The sequence below is a fragment of the Pinus tabuliformis genome, chromosome J, assembly GCF_031772625.1.
Source record: "Pinus tabuliformis cultivar Carrire ecotype Pingquan chromosome J, CPIR1, whole genome shotgun sequence".
Classification (NCBI taxonomy): Eukaryota; Viridiplantae; Streptophyta; class Pinopsida; order Pinales; family Pinaceae; genus Pinus; species Pinus tabuliformis.
In genome coordinates, this window is record NC_142295.1 from 702,510,975 (window position 1) to 702,535,294 (window position 24,320).

At 36.6% G+C, this 24,320-nt stretch overlaps 1 protein-coding gene across 1 annotated transcript in view; it reads right to left on the reverse strand.

The window, feature by feature from the left end:
• The window catches only part of LOC149228727 (protein GLUTELIN PRECURSOR ACCUMULATION 3-like), a 332,287-nt gene extending 317,107 nt beyond the window's left edge, over positions 1-15,180 (reverse strand). The window contains exons 1-3 of the mRNA XM_089375723.1: positions 14,816-15,180; positions 14,385-14,602; positions 13,247-13,396 (exon numbers count right to left, since the gene is read on the reverse strand). Coding sequence (XP_089231849.1) covers positions 13,247-13,396; positions 14,385-14,592 — 358 coding nt within the window. The 5' untranslated portion in view covers positions 14,593-14,602; positions 14,816-15,180. The remainder of the gene's footprint in view (positions 1-13,246; positions 13,397-14,384; positions 14,603-14,815) is intronic.
• Between the last annotated feature and the right edge of the window lie 9,140 nt (positions 15,181-24,320).

The window sequence follows — 24,320 nt, forward strand, 5'->3', positions numbered from 1 at the left end:
CCTTTACTCTGTTTCCAGCTTCCTTTATTCTTTAAACCATACATACCTCTATATCAAGACCTTACCTTTAATAAAAGAAAAGTGAAAGTCTTAGTCTTAGTAGTTAAGTCTAAAATTGTACTGAAACCAGGGGTAATCCTAAAAATAGATTCTTTGCTAAAGCTATGAAGGTAGGGCAAAGTAGAGGGAAAAGACACATTGATTCTTCAAGAAGAAGACCGTTTCTTCCCAAGGTGAAGAAAGAGGTTGAGGAAAGGAGAAAACAATGCAGCAGTGAGAACAGTGTAATAGTGAGAGAAAGTTAGAAACAACCTAGCGTGATTGCAAATTGCATATCTAGTCCAATAGTGAATTCCGTATTATCATATGAAAAAACTGTACAAATTCGTAAAGTCGTACAAACAAAGTCAAACCACAGGTTTCTCATACCTATTTTGCAATTTTCTCATTCAGGGAGACAGAAAACCTTGTTTTTGAGTTGTCCTTGTAAGTTTTGAGTCATCAATGATAAGTTGATTTGAAGGACAGATTTTTTATTTTGTATTATATCCTTCCACTATATTTTCCAGCCATCTGTGTGATCAGATTTGGAAAATTTACAGAACCCACAGACACGGAAAATGTGCTAAGTTCAGTCAAGAAATTATATAATAAGATTGTTTATTTAAAAAGGAACTCCAAAGAAGGTACTTCTACCCCAAGAAATTTAAAACTTTTCATAGGAAAGTCATCACCCTCCAAAACCTCCAGAACCTTCAAATTTTAATTTGACTTAGACAAAGTAGGGATGGACAATTATCGTACATATCATCAAGCAAACCATTTTGAAAAAACTTGCTCTCAATGGTTTCACTCTGACTTTATTAGTAAATCAGTTCGTTGACCAACAAAACCAATCTAAAGTCCATGTTCCAAAAATTCAAGATGTAGTAGGAGAAGAAGAATGAAGTAATAAGACAACAATGTTTCTATGGAATATATCACTTGGACTTCAAGATGAAGGGTACAAAATAATAATGAAAATAAACTAAGTAATAAAAATAATGAAATAATAACCATATAATTATGAAAAGATATTACTTAAAATAAAGTCACAACTTTTCGGAAGACGCACCCACCGCCCACATGAATATTTAGTGGGGCCCTCGTAAACATTTCAGCAATTCATTCATTCATATATTTTATTATAATAAGCTACTAAGCAAACTCAAATATTTTTTGCCACATCAAAGGGGAAGTGACAGAGGAGAATCATGCCACTCATACAATGCAAAAAGATTATAATCTTAGAAGAGGCATGTTCTTTCAACTCCTTCTCCAATACAACCAGATACACTGCCCAGCAAAATCATAGTTCCTACACCAAAGAAAACAGCAATGATGAAAACAAAGGAAAATGTCTCCAGTTATGATACCTACAGTATTCCTCAATGAATAGACCTCATTTAAAGAAATTTCAAGACATCCCCTGATCCACCTCCAAAAATAGTAGCTGGTTTTGAACAAAATACAGATTTGATGTGATAAAATTGAATTCTAAAATAAAACAGAAAGTTGTTCTAAATGATGCTATAATTGGTAGTTAATCCAAGTCTCACCCCCCCCCACCTTTTTGCAGACCTTTGAAATATTCAACCACAATATGCATAACTGCCTAGAAGATTTGAGAAATGCCTTAAACTTTAATGCCGTATTCTGTATGTAGCAAGATAAATGTGTCCCCAACCAAATATTCTACCCAAATTATTTAGTCGAACAGGTCAAATGTAAAAGTTATTCGGGAACTTAAAGATGTTTTGAACAAAGTGTCTTCTAATCCAAAAGTTTGTCATGTTATAGATATCATTGTTGTTGAAATTCCTAAGTCTTATGGTTAATGAAACTCCTAAATCTTATGGTCTATTTCTTAGCAGGGTCTGGTCTCAAAAGTTGCAACAATATTTCACCACAGACTGGTCTTACCTAAAGTTGCCATGAAAGGATGGCAAAATCAAATCCCCATTGACCAGGAGGATCATATGAAACATACAATCACAGGGTTAAAAGGACCAATTGAACCTATACAATTCACACTGTCAATCTTGGGATATTTTTTTTAAACAGTTTTGGAAATTATACCACTAAAGAATAACCTTTGGAAACAGATACACAATCCAAACTACTTCATTGCACTCAAATTGACGATGATGTTTATACCATAGTAGATGTAGATAACATTTAAATACTAACATTTGGACATTATTTCTTGACGATTTTATGTCATAGGAGGGTGTAGGGGCAGGTTGCATATTGATTGATCCTTTACATTCTTACACATATATCGAGATTCAATATGATTTCCATCATTATCATTATGACTCAAACTCATGTTCTCTACTTTAATCCACTTAGAGGGAACATCTTTGTTGTAGGTGAAAGTCATGGTCACCACTGTTGTTGACATTCCAATTATACTCTTGTACAACACATTACTTATCTTCACACCAAATGCTACATCACCACACCAATATATTTACATCAAAATGAATCTATATGAATTATAAACTCTAGTCACTATTTCATGTCTCACTTTAAAATGTCAATTTTGTCAAATAGATGGGAATAGGACGAATTGATTTATCAATAACTCATTATAACAGCTAGGCAAATGATGTGGCCAATACTATTGGTCTATAACAATTGGATTATTTGCATTGTTCATTTGTATGTTCTCAAATGTTAAGTTGTTAACAAATCCCTTCCCAGTCATGTTTTGATCCTAACTTTATTATTTATGCTGTCAGAATTTCAAGAATCATGTTTAATGCAAAATTAGAATTTTCAACTCAAGAATGAAGTTTCTTGGATCTATTTCCTGTCAATGTTCAGCCTCAAGAATGACATTTCTTGGATCTACTTCCTGTCAACTTTCAGCCTGAGGACTGATAAAAATATTGAATTACAGCAGCAAATACTTTTTTCACTTTAACCCAAATAACAAGGCGTTCCAAGAAAATAAATACTAATCAAGTGTATTTCAATGCCAACAAGTTATAGCCCTCAGGGCATAGTTCCCAAAGCATATTTATTACAGCAGTAAATCGGCCCTTTTATCTTCTAGATGTGTTAAAAACTTAAATCACTTAACCAATTCAGCTCAATGTTATGTCAAATTAACGCATAACCAGCGATAGAATCTACTCAATCATGAGGATAACATAAGATAAATTCAAACTTGCAAGTGCACAGAATTTGGACTACTAAAACAATTCATATATATATATATATATATATATAGAAGATGAGGTACCTGTACATACCAACAGCTCAAACAAACTAGTACGAGTCAAGCTCTCCAAACCCTAGCTAGGGAAACCATAAGAAAACGCTGGCCACCAACACCTCCCAGCTAGGAATCACTTCCAACCAAAGATTCTCAACAAGCCAGCATATCCACCAGTAAGTCCTCCTTAGCAACTATGCTTGCGTCCCACAATTGTACAAGATCGTCCCACAATTGTACAAGGTTGTCCCCCTCTATCTTCTCCACAACAAGCACACAAAGAAGCACTAGGGTTTCCAAACACCGCAAAACCCTAGTCTTCTTTCGTCACATGAGCTACAAGATCAAATGGTTACTTTTCTCCTCTAGGGTTTATTGTAAGCCCTAATTTTCTTCATTTCCTTCAAACAAAAACCATAACCCTTGTCTTCACTTGAATTTCCTTCAAAAACTCGAGTGCTCAAGACAAATCAAGCAAATATAAATGAAGAAGAGTGTAAAGAGACTAGTTCGCTCTAGCTTTGACATCATGGTTGAACAAGAATGAATGTAACAAAAAGACTCTCTCCTTCTTCCTTCTTTTATTTATAGGAAATGTTAGGGAGGACAAAAAATAACAAGTGGGCCTAATTCACTACAAGCAATCTAACTCTACACAATATAGGCTCACATGTGGACAGTGCCAACTCTAGGAAACACATGTAAAGCTCTAAGACATGCATGTCCAACAAGCAAGGCTAATTTGTACAATATAATCAATAGTTATCAACACACCATGCACATGAGGAACCTCCAAGCATGGTGTAAACACTTTCAAAATAACCCCAACAGCTAAAAATGTCAATGAAAGAAATTCCATTTACAAAGATGTTGTTGACACATCTTTGATCAAAAGAAAGCTATCATGCCATCTAAGTCTTTGATGCTCCAAGGAAGACCGCCATATAAGTATTAAGACAAGGTCTAGCATTTTATGAGTAAGCTAACTCCAATATGCATCTCTATCACGATACAACCAACAATTATCAACACACCATGCACCCCGCATCACATGAAGCACCCCTGAACATTCTGTAAACACTTTTGAAGTAACCCCAAAAGCTAATAAGTGCCAATGAAAGAATATTCCATTTACACAAATGTTGCTAACATCTTGATCAGAAGCCTCTTTGCCAAGACTTCCCGCACCACATAAACAAGTAATTGGTTATTTGGATCAATGTTGATGAAATCATCAATTTTTCAGTGATGTGTCGAAAAATCATGATTTTTTCGGCCAAACAATTTTTTAGACCAAAAAAATCGCAATTTTTTCCTTTAGTGATTTTTGTCGATTTTTGGATGACTAACAGTGTTTCAATTTTGGAATCTCATGATCCCTCTGCAGAAGAAGTAACATCAAATGTATTTCACCTGATTTCATGCCCATTTAAGGGAAACAATGCAAGATGGCTCAATTGAAATCCAATCATCTCCTCCACACCCAAAATTTAGCCAAGTAAATTCTCTATGATAGGTTCCTCGAACATGTTGGCCATCATGGATTTTCCACAAACAATATATAAAGGCCACCTACTGCAACAACAATATTATGAAGCTTGACATTAGAGGACTATTGCAAGTGAATTTCATCAATATTGTGGTTACGAATTAGGGCTTGGATCCTCATTTCCTTACCTCAACATATATTTTTATAGCAATTCAATGCAACCTCAATTGATGCATTACTTTTATTATTCTATTTTAGTTATATGAAAAATATATGTGACCAACTTATGTTAACAACTTAACATCAACATTAACCAAGGGACAACATCTCACCCACCTACATTATATAATATGCCTCTTGGAGCAACTACTACACACTCTTAGTAGATTTAGTAGGAATGCATTACATGCCACTTTAAATATGCCATAAAACAACACCATAACACATGATTGTGAGAATTCCTTAAACCCAAGAATTCCTACTGCAGCACTGATGATATTTCTCCTACTTGTTAGATTTACATGAACAAGTTATTTGCAATTTCCTACGGCAAACATCGAAATACATACACTGCAACCTACACCAATTAAATTATATGCCAAAACAAGAATAAAACAATAGAGAAAGATACACACAAGTCACATAATTATTTTTGGACAAATGTCCCCAGAAAAACCCAACGCGGGAAAACTGGTGCAGCAGATCTGAGGGTTTTTATTATTATGCAGTAGTTTTTTTAATACAACTCTGGATGCCCTCCCAGCAATCCAGTTACAAAGAAATAAACTAGCAGGAGAAATTTGTGAGATTACCTCACTCTACCCGACAAGTTTTGGTTGATCCGGCAGCTAAACCAACGTGTCCCCAAGCTATTTCTGCGTCGCCCCTGCGTGGGCCCTGCGTCAGCCTCAAAGGCTCTACATCAGCTCAACTGGGAATCAATTTGCCTTCTAGAGTAGTTTCCATCCCTCCCAACTCAGAAATGTCAGCTCCCTCAACAAATTCAGACTTCTGCTTGGAGAATTGTGCTGCTTCTACGTGAGCCCTTTTGGCTCAGCATCAATGCCTCCTAGGTCCAGCGCTGCCTCCTTCTGGTGTCTCTCTGCCTCTCTGTTGCGTATCCTAGGCTCTAGAGAAGATACTCCAACCCAACTATCCCTGCCCCTCACTGCACAAGCTCACTATCGATATTCTCCTGGCAGCTGCTCTGCTTCAGAAAATCGAACTTCTGAACTCACTCTGTGTGTCTTTCCAAGTGACCCTCAAGCCTCCTTAAATAATCTCCTCGTTGACATTCAACGGCCCATATTAGAAGCTAATCAATGGCTAATATCATTTATACTTGATCCCCGTCTTCTTCTAGAAGTTACACCCACTGTTTATATGAATACCCTTTAATTATTTTATTTTCCAAAGTTTAGACTTAGGGTCCCATTAAAAATAATTAATTATTTTAATAACACTGTTTCTGGGTGGAATTTTTCAAAACACTTTCTGGGTTCTTTGGAATACATGTGCCTAAGCCTCCCTGCAAAATTTGAGACTTGGAGCACATCCGATGCTACCAGAAATCAACACTCCCTCTTAGCAAGGAATATGCTCTAGTAATGCAACCTGTTGAAGTATCACTTTGTTCTGTAACATCTCCCTCTACAATGTTGATGTCTAACATGTTGTCCGCCAACCACTGTGCAAATGTTGCATCTGTACTGCTACTGACCCTGCCATTGTCAAAACTGCATCCGTACTGCAATTCCCTCTGAAATTTTGCATCTGTGCTGCTGTTGGCACTGGCACTATGAATACCAACTACCTATGCACTGCAAACTGTTGTTGCTACTGTTTCAGCAACAGAAAAACATCCCAAATTACTAAACTAATTGTGTTCAGTATGATACCATGTGAATGTTGGGACCTGATTGTTGCTAGTCTCTATGTTGAACCTTTGAATCTTCTACGTTGTTGCTGACTTCTGCTCTGTGCCATCTGAACTACTGCCAACTCTGCTCTGTGTTGCTCAGTCTCTGCCGCTCCTAGCCACTGCAACTGTCTCTCTGATTCTCCTCGGCACCATCTGACACTTATCCATCTTGCTACTTCTGATCTAGGCTCCCGTAGCAAGGAATTGACCCGAGTGGTGGGTTCCTCAAGGATCTTGCCCATCTATAGCTCCTTCAAACTACAATTCTAAATCAACACACCTCCCTCTTGGAGGCATCTCTGTTGTCATGGCGAACTCCTCCTCCTTGATCTTCGCAAGTGCAACCTTCGGATCGTGCTTCTCATCTTTGTCCTTCTTTCTGAGAGGACATTGTGTTGCATAGTGACCCATCTCACCACACCTAAAGCACTTTATCTTCGAGACGTCCTTCTTATGTCTCCACTACCCCTGTTTCCCCTTCGATGCAAGGGCTGCATTCTCATCCTTGTCCTTGGGCTTTGACCCACTGCTGACGCTTCCATCAAGCTTACATTTGACTAGATGTCTCCTCAACTCCTCTTGCTTGAGAGTTGCCCACATCTCATCCCAATTCAGCAAAGTCACCCTGCCCAGGATACTCTAGACAAAGACTTGCCACTCATCTGAGACAGAATTGAGGGCCAGTCTAACCAACTCGGAATCTTGAGGTGTAGACCCCATAGCTAATAACTCATCTCAGGTCTCCTGAAGCTTCGTGAGGAATGGATCCACACACTCCCCCTTCTGCATCTGAGCAGATCTCAGTTTCTGCTCAAGGTACATCTTTCATTGCTCGGAAGATCCCTGATACAGCGTAGACAATGCATCCCACATCTCCTTAGCAGTCCCTCTGCTAGCGATGTGACAGACCACATGATCCTTCACTCCGTCGAGGATCATACGCTTTGCCTTCACCATTTCTGCCTTGTATTTCTTCAACAGATCTGCATCTGCAGGCACAACCACCACGTTGTCGACATATGTCTTGAGGGCATGCTCATCTAGAAGGAATGACATCCTTGCCTTCTAGATGACATAGTTGGATGCTCCGTCCAATCTATCCTGATCCCTCAAGCCACTGGTTGCCATCTCTATCACAAATGTCAAAAATCTCCTCTCTAATTCTTACTGTTGCTGCTCAGCCAGTAAGAAAACAGACTTCTTGGCGAGAAGTCTTACTGAAGAAAAGTTCCCTTACAATGCTTCTCTTCTCTTCTGACGTCTTTCTGCGCAGCAAAACGGCCTATAGAAAATTGTGTCCCACTAGCTCTTCCTCACACTAAAGCTTCAGCATTGCTCCCTCTGCCACGGCAAAATTTTGATCTGGAAGCCCTTCTCTCTATTGACTCACTCAGAGAGAGACTGCCTCAAAATTCCACCCTCTGGCTAGGACTACGCAAACCCCTCTAGGGAATCGCACTGCTGCCTCCTGCAACTTTTTTGACCTCCTTCTTTTATTAGCGCTGGGTTCTCTGGCACTGTTCTTCTTGCTTCACCTGCACTCGCTTTGATACCATGTGAAAATTCCATAAACCGGAATCCCTACTGCAGTAACTGATTAAACTTCTATTTGTTAATTACTGAAACAAATTACTTATTGCTTCCTACAGCAAATATCGAAGCTAATACACTCAACCTACACCAATTAAATAATATACCCAAAACAAGAACAAAACAATAGAGAAAGATACACACAAGTGACACAGTTATTTTTGGACAAATGTCCCCGGAAAAACCCAATGCGGGAAAACCGATGTAGTAGATCTGAGGGTTTTTATTATTATGCATTGTTTTTTTCTGAATACAACTCTGGATGCCCTCCAAGCAATCCAGTTACAAAGAAATAAACTGTCAGAAGAAATTTGTGAGATTACCTCACTCTACCCGGCAAGTTCCGGTCGATCCAGCAGCTAAACCAACGTGTCCCCGGCAATTTCTGCATTGCCACTGTGTGGGCCCACGTCAGCCTCAAAGGCTTTGCGTCAGCTCAACTAGGAATCGATTTTCCTTCTAGAGCAGTTTCTAGCTCTCCCGACTCAGAAATGTCAACCCCCTCAGCAAATTCGGACTTCTGCTTGGAGAACTTCGTTGCTTCTGTGTGAGCCCTTCTGGCTCAGCGTCAACCCCTCCTAGGTCCTGTGTTGCCTCCTTTTGGTGTCTCTCTGCCTCTCTGTTACATATCCTGGGCTCTGGAGAAGATACTCCAACCCAATTATCCCTGCCCCTCACTATCGATATTCTCTCGGCAGCTGCTCTGCGTCAGCAAATCGAACTTCTGAACTCACTCTGTGTGTCTTTCCAAGTGACCCTCAAGCCTCCTTAAATAATCTTCTCGTTGACATTCAACAGCCCAGATTAGAAGCTAATCAATGGCTAACATCATTTCTACTTGATCCTCGTCTTCTTCTAGAAGTTACACCCACAGTTTATATTAATACCCTTTAATTATTTTATTTTCCTAAATTTAGACTTAGGGTCCCATTAAAAATAATTAATTATTTTAATAAAACTATTTATGGGTGGAATTTCCCAAAACGCTTTCTAGGTTCTTTGGAATACATGTCCCTAAGCCTCCCTGCAAAATTTGAGACTTAGAGCACATTCGATGCTACCAGAAATCAACAATGATGGGTACTAGAGTAGCACCCCACAACATACACGTTGAGTTTCTAATGCAATCAAGACTCGTACAATGTTTTCAAACCGATAACTACTTCCAAATATACAATTTGACTTCTTTAGAGCATTCCAATCATTAAGCAGTTTTACATGAAAAATTTCAACCATTAACTTTTTCAATAGAGCAATAAATATCACAATAAACAATAAGACAAGACACCAAAATTTAGGTCAATGACCAGGGCAAAACCCATAAAGGGGAAAATCCATAAAACTTTCCTTATGAGAGAGTTCAATTCATCAAAATCTTCCAATCAAAATACCAATCTTTGACCTCAATAAATGCCAAGTCAACAGAACTTCGACCAACCATAGTCAACAAACCACTGAAACTTCCGGCCTCCAAAATCAATCAAGAGTTCAGTCAAACATAAAGAAACAAACCAAAGTCAATGCAAGTCAAATAGTTGGTCAACGAAGAACAAATTTTTTTCTTCTTCTCCTTGGACGTGTGAACAAAACTCCTTGTGTTGGTCAAATGAGATGTGATGAATGGATGCCAGATGAGGTCAATAGAATGCTAATATATATACAAGTGCTAGGAGGTGGGTTTTGACCATAGGGTCAAACCCCTTCATGTGGTGGGACCGACTTGGTCAACATGAAAAATACATAATTTCTTCTTTGATTTCCCAATGAAAATACCGACCGAAGCTACCAATTTTCAACAACACTAACTATAGTCATTCTTTAAGTGTATCATACTAAAAGTGTGAAAAATTGCACCCTATAATGCAAATAGATTTATACAAGCATGGAGATGCCTTACCTCTAATTATGAGTCGTTGTCTTGATGTATGTTGGACATAACCTATGATTTCTATTCTTCTCGATATTATCTATGAATGCTCTTTTCTTTTGGCTGCTCATATGGTGGCATTAAAAACACAATGATTTGGTAATGAGGTGTGACAACATGCATTGCAAATCTAATTCACTCACCTATATTCAACCCCCAATTGTCAATCTTCCATAGGGGTCCACTTCATGAGTATGTCACTTGAGCAACTAAGTAAAGAAATGTACCAAAGGAAATATGGCATTGAAGAAAATGCTCCCATTGTCATATCTATTGATTACTTTAAATTATCTATAAAACACTACATAGACAAAATCATGAATGTATGCCATTGAGGAGGGATGCCAATGTGTCAACCAAAGACCAATGTGTGATAAAACCAGTGTTGTGAAAATCGTGATATTATCGTTTTATCGCAATTTTTTCCCGAAGCCGATATTATCGCGAGTAATAGTTGCGGATTTTTTTATACCCGATAATTTCAAAAAAAATCGCGATAAATTGGGAAAAAATCACGATTTTTCCCAATTTATCGCCAAGGGTCGGGGCAGCACGGTTTTATAAGGGATGCTAAATGTTCGAAATGCAATTTTTTTTTAAAGAAACAAATAATTTTTGAGTGGGGCAGCTTAATGATCAAGTCTAGGCCCTAGTATTGATATGCTATTCATGGTAATGTTAAATTCTTAAAGTAAAAGTGACATTCTCCTTAATCTTCATTTTCATCCTTTTACTTAAATTTTTAACATTACCATGAAATGACTCAGGATGTTTGAGAGTGGTTCTGGCCTCATTGGATTTCATATGGAGAAAGTAGAATTTTAGATTTCATTCAAAATCCAGCAGACTTATCAGTTTTTCAGGATTTCAGGATTGGGAGATTGTAATGTTTCCAGGTGACACCACCTACCCGGGCTACCCCTGCCACTAGTAGAGGACGTGGTCTACCTCCTATAGCTCCTACTTCTAGTTCTTCAGCTTCTAGAGCACAGCAGACTCCACTGCCAACTCCACCAGCACCAGCATCTACATCTAGAGGGGAAGGGAAAGCTATGGCATTTTCTCGCAAGAGGGGCAGAGGAAATCAATAGGATTAGACTTTAGTTATTTTCTTCATTTTATTGTATATGACATTACGACATGATGAGATGTATTATTATATTTTTTGTTGATATTTTGAGGCTGAGTTAGGACTTAGGAGTCAGGACTTACTATTCAGGACATGATTCAATGTTATGTGTGATTTTAGCACTAGAAATGATATTAAATATCTTATATATTAGTTATTTTATCATATTTATGTGTCAATGTATTTATTTTATGTTGTAGATGGTTTAGATATTAAAAAAATTGAAAAAAATGAATATTTTTGTACCAAATGATTTTTTCCAGATTATTTCCCGATAATTACGATTTTTTCCTCGCGCCAATATTATCCCGATAACAATTAATGCAACATTGGATAAAACAAAGCATTCAATTTTATGAAAGTGTATCATTTATTCAAATGATGCCCAAACCTAAATGACTAAGCCAAAAAGATGGTCGGAATAAGCAAAGATGGGTGAAAAGTAAAGAAGAGTTGTCCCCAACATAATGTTGGATCTAATGACACCAACTTGTTCTTATAGTTCCAATAACAATATAATGATCTCAAACCAAACTATCTAATTAGAAATCATAACTTGTATTTAACAATGCATAAGGAGTATTGCATAACATACACACAAACAAATAAAGATATAACCAACAATTTGCATTAACATTAAATAGCAACAAAAATGAGTACGTAGTCAAATAACCGCTTAAACATGGATAAAATAAAATGAACTTATATAGTGAAGACAAGTTACTAAACATGCCCTTCCCCACATACATTTCCGTCAAGAGCCTTTCTAGAACACAACCAAGTTGATTCCAAAATGAAGGTATGAAAATTCATTGTGTCATGCAATATAGAACTATTTAAGCAATTTTTCCTCCATTCTTGAAATCACGTGTAACTTGCCTAGGTTATGGTATGAAGCAAACACCTAATTACATCCATTGCTCCAAAAAGAAGAATCCAAAGATTGTAATCTAGTTAGGTTTTTAAATTAACGTTGATAAACCATTGTTTTGAATTTTACTTTGATAATGTACCCCATAACTTATAAGTTTCAACATCTGAACGAAAATTGAGAAATATAAGTAATGTAAGGTTTCCAACATTCACCATTTCAAACTTGTCTAAAATCACAATCAAGTAAAAGGCCTGAAATATTGTTGATGTCCATGCCATTCAGTTAATTTATCTCGATCGATTTCTGACAAGTGACCACTTATATGTTCGATCAATTTCTGACAAGTGACCACTTATATGTGCCCAAGAATTAATTTTCCAAGTACTCTGATTAATAATAAATTGCCATTGACATTCACATCTTTCACCAAATAATGATACCAGGAAAGAGGGATGGGCTCACTAAATAAAATCCTATATTGATTGTTTCGATACCATCAGATTTTCAGACATAGAGATAACTTCCATTTTGTTAGTTCTCCAACCCAACCATGGCTTCAAACAGTGTATTCATTTCTTTTTAACCACTACCTTTTCCACTCTTTTTAATTTTTGACATAGCAAAAAGCAGAAGAAAATATTTTTGTCAAAATCTCTTTCTGAAATGCTGGTAATGCACAAATCCTATCCTTCCCATCATTTTAGTTGTAATAAGCTTCATACAGATCACAAATACAGATCTCCTTACATGCGTGGAAGTTAGGATTCTCTATATATTCAATGTTCACCAAGACATCTAATATTTCATACATGGGTTTGAGATTACCATTTTTGAATCAAGGCCTATTTATAATATTTTGCCAACCACTGAATGTTTACAGGAATTTGACGCTTTCTTACAGGATTAACTTGGTATTTCTAATATCTTCGCAACCACCGAATGCTTATAAGAATATAATACTTTCTTATAGAATTGCAACTTGTCTTCCATATGATCACAAATTTCATGCATGCATAAAATTATCTGAAAATCCAGAGTAAAAGTTGAAATATACCTGTATCAAGTATGACCAGGTCTCTAAGAGGATTCTGCCCATCAGTGCCACCAAAAACAAACAGACATGATCCAACAGTTGTACAACTGTGGCTATCCCTCGGAGTAGGAAAATTTCCTTTCAATATTGGCTTCGTCCACGTTTGTTTGTCTGCACAAACAATGAATTGTTAAATAATAAATAAGTGGAACCATTTACTTGGAAAGTTGAAAGCAACACAGTGTAGGGTCAGTGAGTAATGTTTCTTTCAAACCACCATGGCTAGGTGCAAAATTTACTTGATCGGTTCAAGCTTGATGAAATTGTAAATGATGTCCAAAACATAATGAATTGCAATTGCAGTCATATTGATGTTTTTAAGGGCCAAATGTGTCCGTTCCATGTCTAAAAGCATTCAATGAGGTTCTAATACAACTGATCTCACAATGCAAACCTACTATCTAGAAGAGGAATGTAGATTTGTAACAACGAAGGGGAGATTATTAAAATAAAAAAGTTTTCTGTATTTCTTCCGACTTTATCATTTATACAAATTGTTTCCATAGAAAGAACGGATGATCCATGATCAATGTTTTAACCACAAACCCTACAGTCAACTTTAATTAAAATAAAACCTAACCCCAATTTTATTTTCGTAAGTCTAGATATTCCCACCCATGATGTACAGTTGTAGGATGACCTCATGTCATCGGACATCCATTCTATTAAGAATGCAACTCTATATTTATGGAATGGATTAGTTCTAGGTCACATCCAGACCGCTGTAAAGGTTAAGTCTGTTGATCTGCCTCATTTAACTCAGTGCTATGTGATTTTTTGAGCATCACTTTTTACCCAACCTATATTTATTTTCCCTTGCATGTCTCAGGTTTTAACAATTTGTTTTGCTCTACTATTCTAACTTATTTTCTGAAGATGACTAGACCTCTCGCGAAAGGAATTTACACCGACCATAAAAACATGATTTTGGATACGCACAGACATTTAGTTTCATAAAATCTCTCTCTCATACACACAAAATTTTGCACACTGCCACAGCGATGCACAGAAACTTAAACACAGATGCACGTACACGGTGATTTTCTTTTTCCATTTTACTTCAAATACACATGACCGGAAAATCAAGAAAAGTAGTTACTCGGGTCAAAAATGTGAACGTCATTTGTCTGGCAATTGTCCTTCCCGTAGCCTCCGAAAACATAGAAAGAACGGCCATTCCTGAGAGTGTTGCATGTGTGCCCCCATCTCTTGCCTGGACCCAACCCGCCACCTTTCCTGCCAGGAGACTTTTTGGCGTCTGGCTCCTCTCCACCTTTTGTCTTAATCTTCACCCTTTCCCACCTCATTCTTCCCGAACTTCATCACAGCACAAAACATTCCCACTATCAGAAATAATCAATACCCAAACAAGAAATTTAAAAAACATAAACATAAACATGCTCACCCAGGCAAACAGCAAATTACAACCTCAAATATTCCAGGATAACAAACCAGCTAACGTCTCATTACAAGCCAAAAAATCCCTACACACTTTGAAAAACTGTACAAATCACAGAAACCTCTACCTACCTTAATGAATAAATGATAAGACTGAGGCAGAAAACTATCTTCTCCTCACGCCCTCTCCCCCCGCTCCCTCTTTTGCTTTTATTTCCTTTCAGAGGCAGAGTTTCTTTCAGCTATTGGTATGATGTGTTTGAAGGGAGGAGTGAGTTCATTCATTCAATCTGGGCTTTTATTGCTCCAGTATTTGCGGTGCATGCAAACTTAGTAAGTCCGACGATACCAAAGAATCTATGTGATGGTTGCCCATCCATGAACATGAATACATACATTGCTCTTTATATCTAGAGTTGCAGTGTAAATGAGAAAATTGAGTTGGTGGACGTATCTTACGATCAAGATAGCGAGCACACACATCAAGAGATTTTCATTTTCACTTAACCCAACACCATTATGAGATGTGAATTCCTGTACCTGTACCGTCTAAAAAGATATATATATACATATAATAATATCACGTCCTCCCTCGTTGGTTTTAATTTAGGGAAAATTCCGTATAATATATTATTCTTAAGAAAACATACAAGGGAGTGGTATGGGTTGATCAACCGAATTTAATTTATTTTTTTAATTGAAAAAAAAAATTAATAGTTGAATTACATATATCAAAACTTCATAGTTTATTTTAATTTCATAGTTTAGTTTAAGATAGGAAGTATGGAGGCCACCAGAAAATGGAGTCGGGATCCTAGACTTCAAAGGGATGCGCATTTCCTTCCAGTTTTACTATGACAGGTTATGGTGTCTCCCTCTCACTAGAATAACATTTGAGTGAGACAACCACCCCATCGTCCCATCGGGAGAACATTCGATTTTTCTAACATATAATTTTATAATTGGGTAAGGGCATTAGGTTTTTATTAAAGGTTTGTTGCGTAAGGTCAACTTTTGCAAACACATGTATTTACCTTTGTTTTCGTCCCATGGCCCAGATTTTATGGTAATGAAGAAGAGAAAAGTTCACAGTGAGTGTTGGTGAAAACGAACCCATGTTGCGAAGGATATGTGTAAGAATCATTGCTAATTTATAAAAATATATAATCTATAAATAATTAATTAAAAAATAAATATGAAATATAGATTAGTTGGTTTGTGTGGGGTTTAGTTTTTAGTAGGTTTAAACTTTATGGACAGAGGTTGAGGATGGGAATCACCTTGGGGGGATTAAACTATCTTGAGGGTCGTCCAAGCTCGATCGAGCTTCACACAATCTTGGTGATAACATCCAATTAATGAGTAATATGTTCTTCCGTCCAACATTAGGGTTGGTCCTGCTACCTGATTGTGAAAGAAGAAGAAAAAAACTAATTTTGAAAATATAGAACTTAAAAAGGGTGTGTAATTACATTTAATGTATCAAATAGATATTATCAATTTATTCATTACATGATTTAATATATTTAGGTGCATTTTAACACATTGATCTATATGTGGATGATACCTTATTTTCTTATATGAAAAAAATGTAGATGATATCTTACAAATGAAATAAAAATATGTCAAAAACTATGTTTAATTGTTTAAAATAGGTATGCTCACCTTTACATGTGTGTGACTAGTAACATTTATGTGATGATTGTCAAATCTTTTTAGCATGATTGGATTTAAGGATTTTGTTATGTAAGGCAACAAAAGTTTGAAACTTGCAGTGATTGAGGGGAGACACACAAAAGATCAATCATGTTAAGGGTTGGTGTGGCCCAGGTTGGATGTGATCCCTAGTTATTTTGACAACTTAAATGCATGTATTTCATTTTATATATCAAATAGACATTGTCATTATATTTATTATGTAATTTAATATTTTTATGTTCATTTTAATCCATTGCTCCCTATGTGGATGATACCCTGTTTTCTTATGTAAAAAAATGTAGATGATACCTTACAAATGGTATAAATATATGTTTAAAAATATATTTAATTGCTCCAAATAGGTGTGATTCCTTAATGTTACATGTGTGTGACTAGCAATATTTGTGTGATTATTGTCAAATATTGCTAACGTGATTGGATTTCGAGGATTTTGTTATGTAAGGTGACTAAGATTCAAAACTTGCAGAACTCAAGAGGAGACACACAAAAAAAATCTAGGCATTTTAAGGGTTTGTGTGGCCCAAATTAAATGCAATCCCTAAGTGATTTTGACAACTTAGATGCCTCTAGGTTGAGAATCCTTAAGTCATAATCTAGTCCCATAAGCCATGAACATGTTAGCGAAAAAAATATGTGAGGCTTTTGAAAAGGTCCAATTTTTCTATAGATATTTGATGGGTGGGTGAATACATTAGTCCTTACAAAGGAGTCTAAACCTTGTGCTCTCCTATGACAAGGGTTAAGGATGTATTTTTCTTCATAAGAAACAAATTAGTGGATACTCCAAGGTCCAGTTTCAGTGAAATATAACTTTAGAATAAGTTGGAAAAGTGGGGCAAGAAGATGATTTGTCACTGTTAAATGAGTTGGGCATGGCCTTTACTATCTCACATTTATAATTGATCGTGGTGGAATTCAATCCATTGATAATTGGGTACAACATATATGTAATGGATTCAAAAGATCTACTTTTGTCATTAATTCATTCCATGTCAATTTCGTGCAATGACTACGCATCTATTTCATCAAGGGGTAATCACCATATCAAGAACTAAGCTTTGGTGGATGCTTTTGGAAGTGTAAAGCATTTGGTCTATGAATCAAATGCTTTGGGTTTGTAAGGAAAAATTTGGACTTTCTATTCCTTGTGAGGGGATTCCCATGGTAAAGAAAAAAATGACATAACAACCTAGTGAATCGAAAGGCAAAGAAACCTCGAAGGGTGATAAGACAAAGGAAAATAATTGTGAAGATGACATTGGTGGAAGATATCCAACTTGATTAGGCCAAGAATTCTCTAAGAAGGCTATATTTGGAAAATTTTAAGGTTAATACATATCATAGTCAACCTAAATAACTTGTTCCAAATCAATTAGTCTTATGTTATTGATTATGGCCTTGTCTTTCGCTTACTAACTACGGGTTGGTTAGGCTTTAGTTTTAGAACAAAGGAGGATGCTTAAAAGATCTTGAATGGGCACTAGTTTGAGGTACTCTCCAAGTTTGGACTAACTATTGACCCTAGAACATGGATTATAAGAAAAATCCCTACATCGATGAAGTTACTGAGTTTACCACTTGAGTTTTGGATGGATAAGATCCTAATTGCAACAAAAAATCTACTGGGGAAGACCCTTGAAATATACCACTCTTCAAAATTATTGCATTTTGGTTATTAGTAAAAATATCGATTTTGATGGATGTGAATGATGGTATTAATGCGATATTGGAGATCCAGGTAGGAGATTCATCTCACAATCAAAAGTTGGTTTATGTGAACGTTCCATTTTTCCCTATAAATTGTCATGTTCATGCACGTGTGGTATTAGATTGACCCTACCCATTTAAGTAAAAAAATTGGCAAAAGAAACAAGTTTCTCTAGAACTTCCCAACATGGCATCAAAAAATGCCTTTGTAATAGAGGACCAACCAAATGGAAATAGGGTTTGCACAAATAACTATAATGATGATCAGGAAAAATGACAAGAGAAGGACACTAATTTCAAGGGTCTTCTTTCACCAAATCATGTTGTCACTAATCAAATGTAAATATGATCCCTTCAAGGATGAAGCTAGGGCCAATAGTCTTGGGACATGAACTAAGTGAGTCTATGCAATAGACCTCAAATCTCTTAGGTGAGTTATTGAATAAATCCACTCTAATTTTTTTGAAGGTGGATTCTATATGTATGGAAATGGGTAACAAGGAGATTTGTTCAACTCCTAAATAACTAGCCAAGAAGGGGGATTTTCATGAAAGTTCACAATCTACAAGGTAGAGGAAGGAGAAAGATCATAGAAAATCTCTTATTGGGCAAGAAAATGTGAGTTGGGTCTCTCCTAAAGGTATATTATATGTTTCTTCACATAGTACTAGTGATTATGTATAGGATGAGTCATCTTCAATTTTTTGACAAGAAGAAAGTATCACATGTCATTGCGCTTCGAGCTCAAGGAAGGGGAACTTAAGGGGTTTGAAAATTGTCCCTTTATAAGTTATTGGAATGGGTATGGACCTAATTCAGGACTATGGTCCCTCCTTAGTTAATATAAAATCCAAAATAAACTTGGAAAGAGATGAGTTAGTTTGAAAGAATCATCAAGGTAAGCAAAAAACTTTTCATGAGATCCTTAGAGCAGTACACAACCCCACAAAAGGCTCAAAATGATCATTTTCTCAATACATTCCCAAGGTCTTAGTAGTCCCTCCAAATTATTTTTTGTTACTCACTTGGTTGTTATTTACAAACCCAATATATTATTCTTATATGAATTTAAGTTTTATGCTGACAAAATCATTAATAGTTCATTGATAGCCTCACCCTTAGCTATTGTCTTGTTTCAATATCCCGTGTGTAAATTTCACTGCCTACGATGTGCATAAGGTGAGGGCTCTCGCAAACGATGACCACATCCCATCTCCACGCTTGAGAATTTTTAGACACTTCAAAGAAACTTGACCGAGCACAACTACTCATATCTAAGAGCCTCTATAAATTATGGCAAAGTTAATGCCTAGGGACATTTTGATCACGGGTATCATATCCTATAGTAAAAAATAGATTTTCAAATACCAAAAGACAAACATACCATTTTGTTCTATATGGTCGTGGAAAGCATCTGTTTTGAATGAGTCTAGAAAAGCCTTGCTACAATCTATTCTCTCAAGGCAAAGCTCTGTTTATAATTTTCTAGTTGCAAGGTGAATATTTTAGGAGGTTCCCCAAGGAGCCCCCGTGTCACATAAAATCCTTGTGTTGCACCTCTTTTAACTTTCTATATGAAATTCCTTGTATCTCACCTCTCTTAACTTTTAGTGTGATATGCATTTAAAACTTTGGAATCTTTGTGTATTGCATTAAAAGGTCTAAGTGTGATATGTTTCATACCTTAAAACTTTAGGTGCAATAAGATTTATGTGTCACGTCTTGTAAAAAATTCGCTGCAATATGTGTTTCACATGGAAAATATATTTGGATGTGACATGTCATAATAGTGGAAAATTTGCAAAAGTACAATGCATGAAAATAACCTTTTGTGCAATGTTATATGTCATGATGAAGGAAAACTTGAGGAGGTGTGATGCATTGTATGAAAGTAAACTTTGTCCCAATGTGTTTTGTCATAACTATGAAGTGGTTTTTGTGTGATATGTGTTATGTCATGGAAGTGTCATTTTTATTGCAATATGGTGTAAGCAAGCAATGTTTAGTAAGATGTGAAAAGCAATGTTTTGCCCAAATTTTTGAAATGTTAAGGGGTAGAAGCAACTCACTTAGAGGCTAAGGAAAAGATCAAAGCAAGCCTTTAAGTAGCCTAGTGAGATTAAAGGGGAAAGATAAAATTCATATTCATAAAATTCAAAGTAAAGGAGAACGATGTACAGTAAAGCTCATGAAGATTCATAAATCCAAAATAGAAAAAAGGGGCCCCATGCAAAATTTTCCTCCATTAGATATTGCTTGAGCTGAAAATATTGTGTGGAGTTGTTGCTTGACTGAGGGGATCAAAAATATGCTCAAAAATCAAAATGCTCAATTTCTCCTGAAACATGCACCAAATCATAGATCTCTTCGTTCTAATTCTAATGATACTTGAATAGCTTCAATCTAACACCATATCAAAAAGTTATCACATTCTAAAGCTTTTGGCAAACAACTAAAAATCCAACTCGCAGTTTTGACTGGGCAGACCTTACGATGACGTTGCGCTAACGTTAGTAGGTGACTGTGCAATATGGTTGTCAGAGGACCAATCAAGATAAGACAAGTGGCAATATTTTATTGGTTGTGTTGATTCGGGTTGGGCCAACCACAATCCACCATGTGGCCCAATGAAAGGTTTCCGTGTGGCCTTATGTGAGGTTTTCACGTGGCTCTGGTTCGTTGGTTATTTTTTTTTTATGGATCGACCAACCTCCCTAGGTTTCGACCCCATCACCTCTGGAAATATAACTGAGAACCCTACCATCGTGTCACAACAGTTCTTATTAATACATTGTGGCATGTTTTTATTTATAGTAGTTTGATTGGCGTATTTGGGAGGAGGTCGGGCCTACGGGCTTGCCCGACCGACGCAGCCCTAAGTCACATTGATTATGGCATGAACAAGGGCTAAGCAGAGAGGGCGGGGCACAAGGCACCTAGTCCACGCCCCGGCCCAGGTCATATGGTATTACCATGTCCGTGGGTGAAAGCATGAGGGGTGGGGAGTTGGTCCCTAGCCCTGATTCCATTGAATGCAATGATACCGTTGACAGAACCAATGGGAGGGGCGGGCGTGTGACACCCTACTCGTGCCCAACCCATGGTTTTTTAAACCATAATGTGACCAGGTGTCAGGGTCAGGGACTAGATCGAGGAGCGAAAGGATAGGGGTGTGACCTTATTGGCGCGCCTAACTGTTCGATAATTTACACTTTTATCAGTGGATTTGTGGTTGAACCCGTAAGAAAATGTCGTGTGCATATCCGCCAAAAGAAAAATTTGTTGCCAATTTTGAGAGAAGTTTAATTTTCTAGAACATTTAGCAGGGAAATTAAGGAGGTCTAACTTGGCCATTTTTCAGCCTTTTTGAGCCCAAGAAGAACCTATACAAGAGTTTTTGGGTGTTCTAGACACAATGGCAATGCTATTTTTTCAATTTGAAAATTTTGTGTTGATGAAATTTCAAATTTGATCATATAATATAAAGGGCCACCATTGGAAGCTAGACTCGGAGACATAGCCCAACAGGGGTGAACTTTGTCATCAAATTTTTGTTTTGTGATGCTACATGTTGTCTAATTTTCACTATTTAAATCTGCAAAACTTAACTAAGTTTACTAAGCTTTTTCAATTTTGATTCATTGCCCACAAGACATAGACTAGCTTGCAAAATTTTACAAGAAACCTTCAATTTTTAATTTTAGGTCAATTTGGTATTAAATCATGGTTGTTGTGAAGGTTTGACATTTTTTGGAAGTGTTTTCTTGAATGATTACAAGGTCTAAATTGAAAAGAAGAGAAGGAGTGTTTGAAGAACTAAACCCTCAAATTGGTTCATGGAGGTCACAAACTCCACAAACTCCACCAGTCATGGCACATGAAGAAGGGTAGGAGATGATGTATGAGGATAAGAGAGCTTTTAGAAAGGCTTTCTATGATATGTTTGAGATGGTGAAAGTGTTGTACAACGAGAGGACAACAAGGTTGCAAGGAGAAAGTTCAAACCAACCAAAAGGTAATGGTGGTGATGCGAGTAGGCCTCCACCTCCACCTCCTCATTCACATCCATCTACACCTCTTCCTTCACATCCTTCATCTCATATACCTACTCCTCCTCCATCTCCAAAAGGACATGCTAAGTCTCCTTTGATTAAGCTTGATGTCAAATTTGAATTTCCCATGCACAATGGGGAAGTGAATGTTGAAAAGTTGCATAATTGGGTTTGTCAAATGAAGTGTGTTACAGGATTCAAAATATTGATGATGGTGTTGCAAAGATCCAACTTTCTTCTATTCGTCTAGAAAGTGTAGCCCTCATCTGGTGGGAGGCCATAGTTTAAGAATAGTTGAAGAAAAGTGGTAAAATTATCTCTTCTTGAAATGATTTTATAGTTGCATTAAGAAGGTAGTTTTATCCATTAGCTTATATACAAAAAGCAATTATGGATTTGCAAAATTTTAGACAAGCTAAAGGTTAGAGTGTCCAAAGTTACACACAAGAATTTAGAAGAAGAGCTTTAATCTTGGGTGTTGATTTGTCTTCACAAGATACTCTCCTTAAATACATAGGTGAATTACATAGTTATTTGAGGCATACTATAATTATGTTTAATCCTACAAATCTAGATGAAGTACTTGTTCAGGCAACTCATTTAGAATCAAGAGGCAAGAATTTTCCTCAAGAGACTAGCAAGAAACCTTCCAAATCTGGAGACAAAGGAAAGGGGAAGTTTAAAGGCAAAGGAAAAAAGAATGCTACTATCAAGAAAGAGGGAGATAAACTTACCTGTAAACATTGTTCAAAAGAAGGCCATGATGAAGACCACTGTTGGAAATTACATCTAAAAATGAGACCAAAGAAGTTTAATAGCAAGGGGAAACAAAAGACTGTTGCTACAACTCCACAAGATTTAGGATCTGAATAAGGTGATGAAACCAAAATCATAGTCGTGGGAATGAAAGGTATAGCTTCTAATGCAAGTATTAGTTCTTCTAATAAGCCTATTGCAATTCAAAATGATAAAGAAAGAAATGAACTTTTTCATATTAGGGTCATTACAAAACATACAAAACTCGATACATTGTTTGATAGTGGATCTCAAGTCAATGTTATCTCTGAATAATTTTTCAAGAAACTAAATCTAGAAACTACACCTCATACTAAACCTTACCCTTTGGGTTGAGTATGTGATGATGACAAATTACAGGTGACAATAAAATGTAAACTCAAATTCGCCATCACTGCTAATTTTATAGATGAGGTAGAGCTTGATGTTGTACCACTTGATATTTGCAGGATTGTTTAAGGGAGTCCATACTTGTGTTGGTACCATTCCATTACCATCTTTTTCTTCTAGAAACACCATCATTTGTCTACCTTTTTCCTCCATATACCCCTTATATCCATCGAAATTGATTAATTAATAACATTATAGTTGTTAGTTTGCATTAAAGTTAATTTATTAATTTTTATGTTAGAAATTAGGAATTTTCAATAAAAAAGATTACAGGAAGTCATAACATCCTGTAAATGGTTTATCATCTAACACGTGGCATGACAGATAAGCCAAAGCAATAGATAGGAACGAGACTTGGAATGTACATGCATGGTGAAAAATCGATTCTACAGCAAATCAAAACCTCCTGGTTATGCGGTCCACGCTGGTCAAACCCCAGCCTTTTGGTTACAAAGGAAGTAAAATCCATGGTTTCCCAAACCGGTTTCATTTTTTTAATTTTTTTTGGAAATCAGTTTAGATTAGAAATGACCAAAAATCATTCCATTGTAAAAGCAGAAACATCTGCTTAATGAATGTACATTCGATCCAGATAGGGACAAGCAGATAAAGACTGCGTATTATTTTGTTTTCATGAACAGTTACGATTATTATCTCTGTGCATCGTTTGAGAACAGAACTCTTGTATGTGATTGCAATCTTCAGCACTTAAATATAGTCACGGTTTTACTCCAGCAGTGCTTATGCGTTACTACTCTCGTTGCTTGAGTGTACTTCAGTGTACCATTGAAACGTGGACAAGCCCTGCGTGGATTGATATACTGTTAATTTCATTTCCTTAGCAGTTTTTGAATTTGAATAGAACGCATAGTGTTTAGTGTTATTTCCATGTTTATGACTTTGTCGATTTGATTGGAAATCATCACAAATGGTATTTATGGTGATAGCTTGAAGATTTTATCGTTAGATCATTG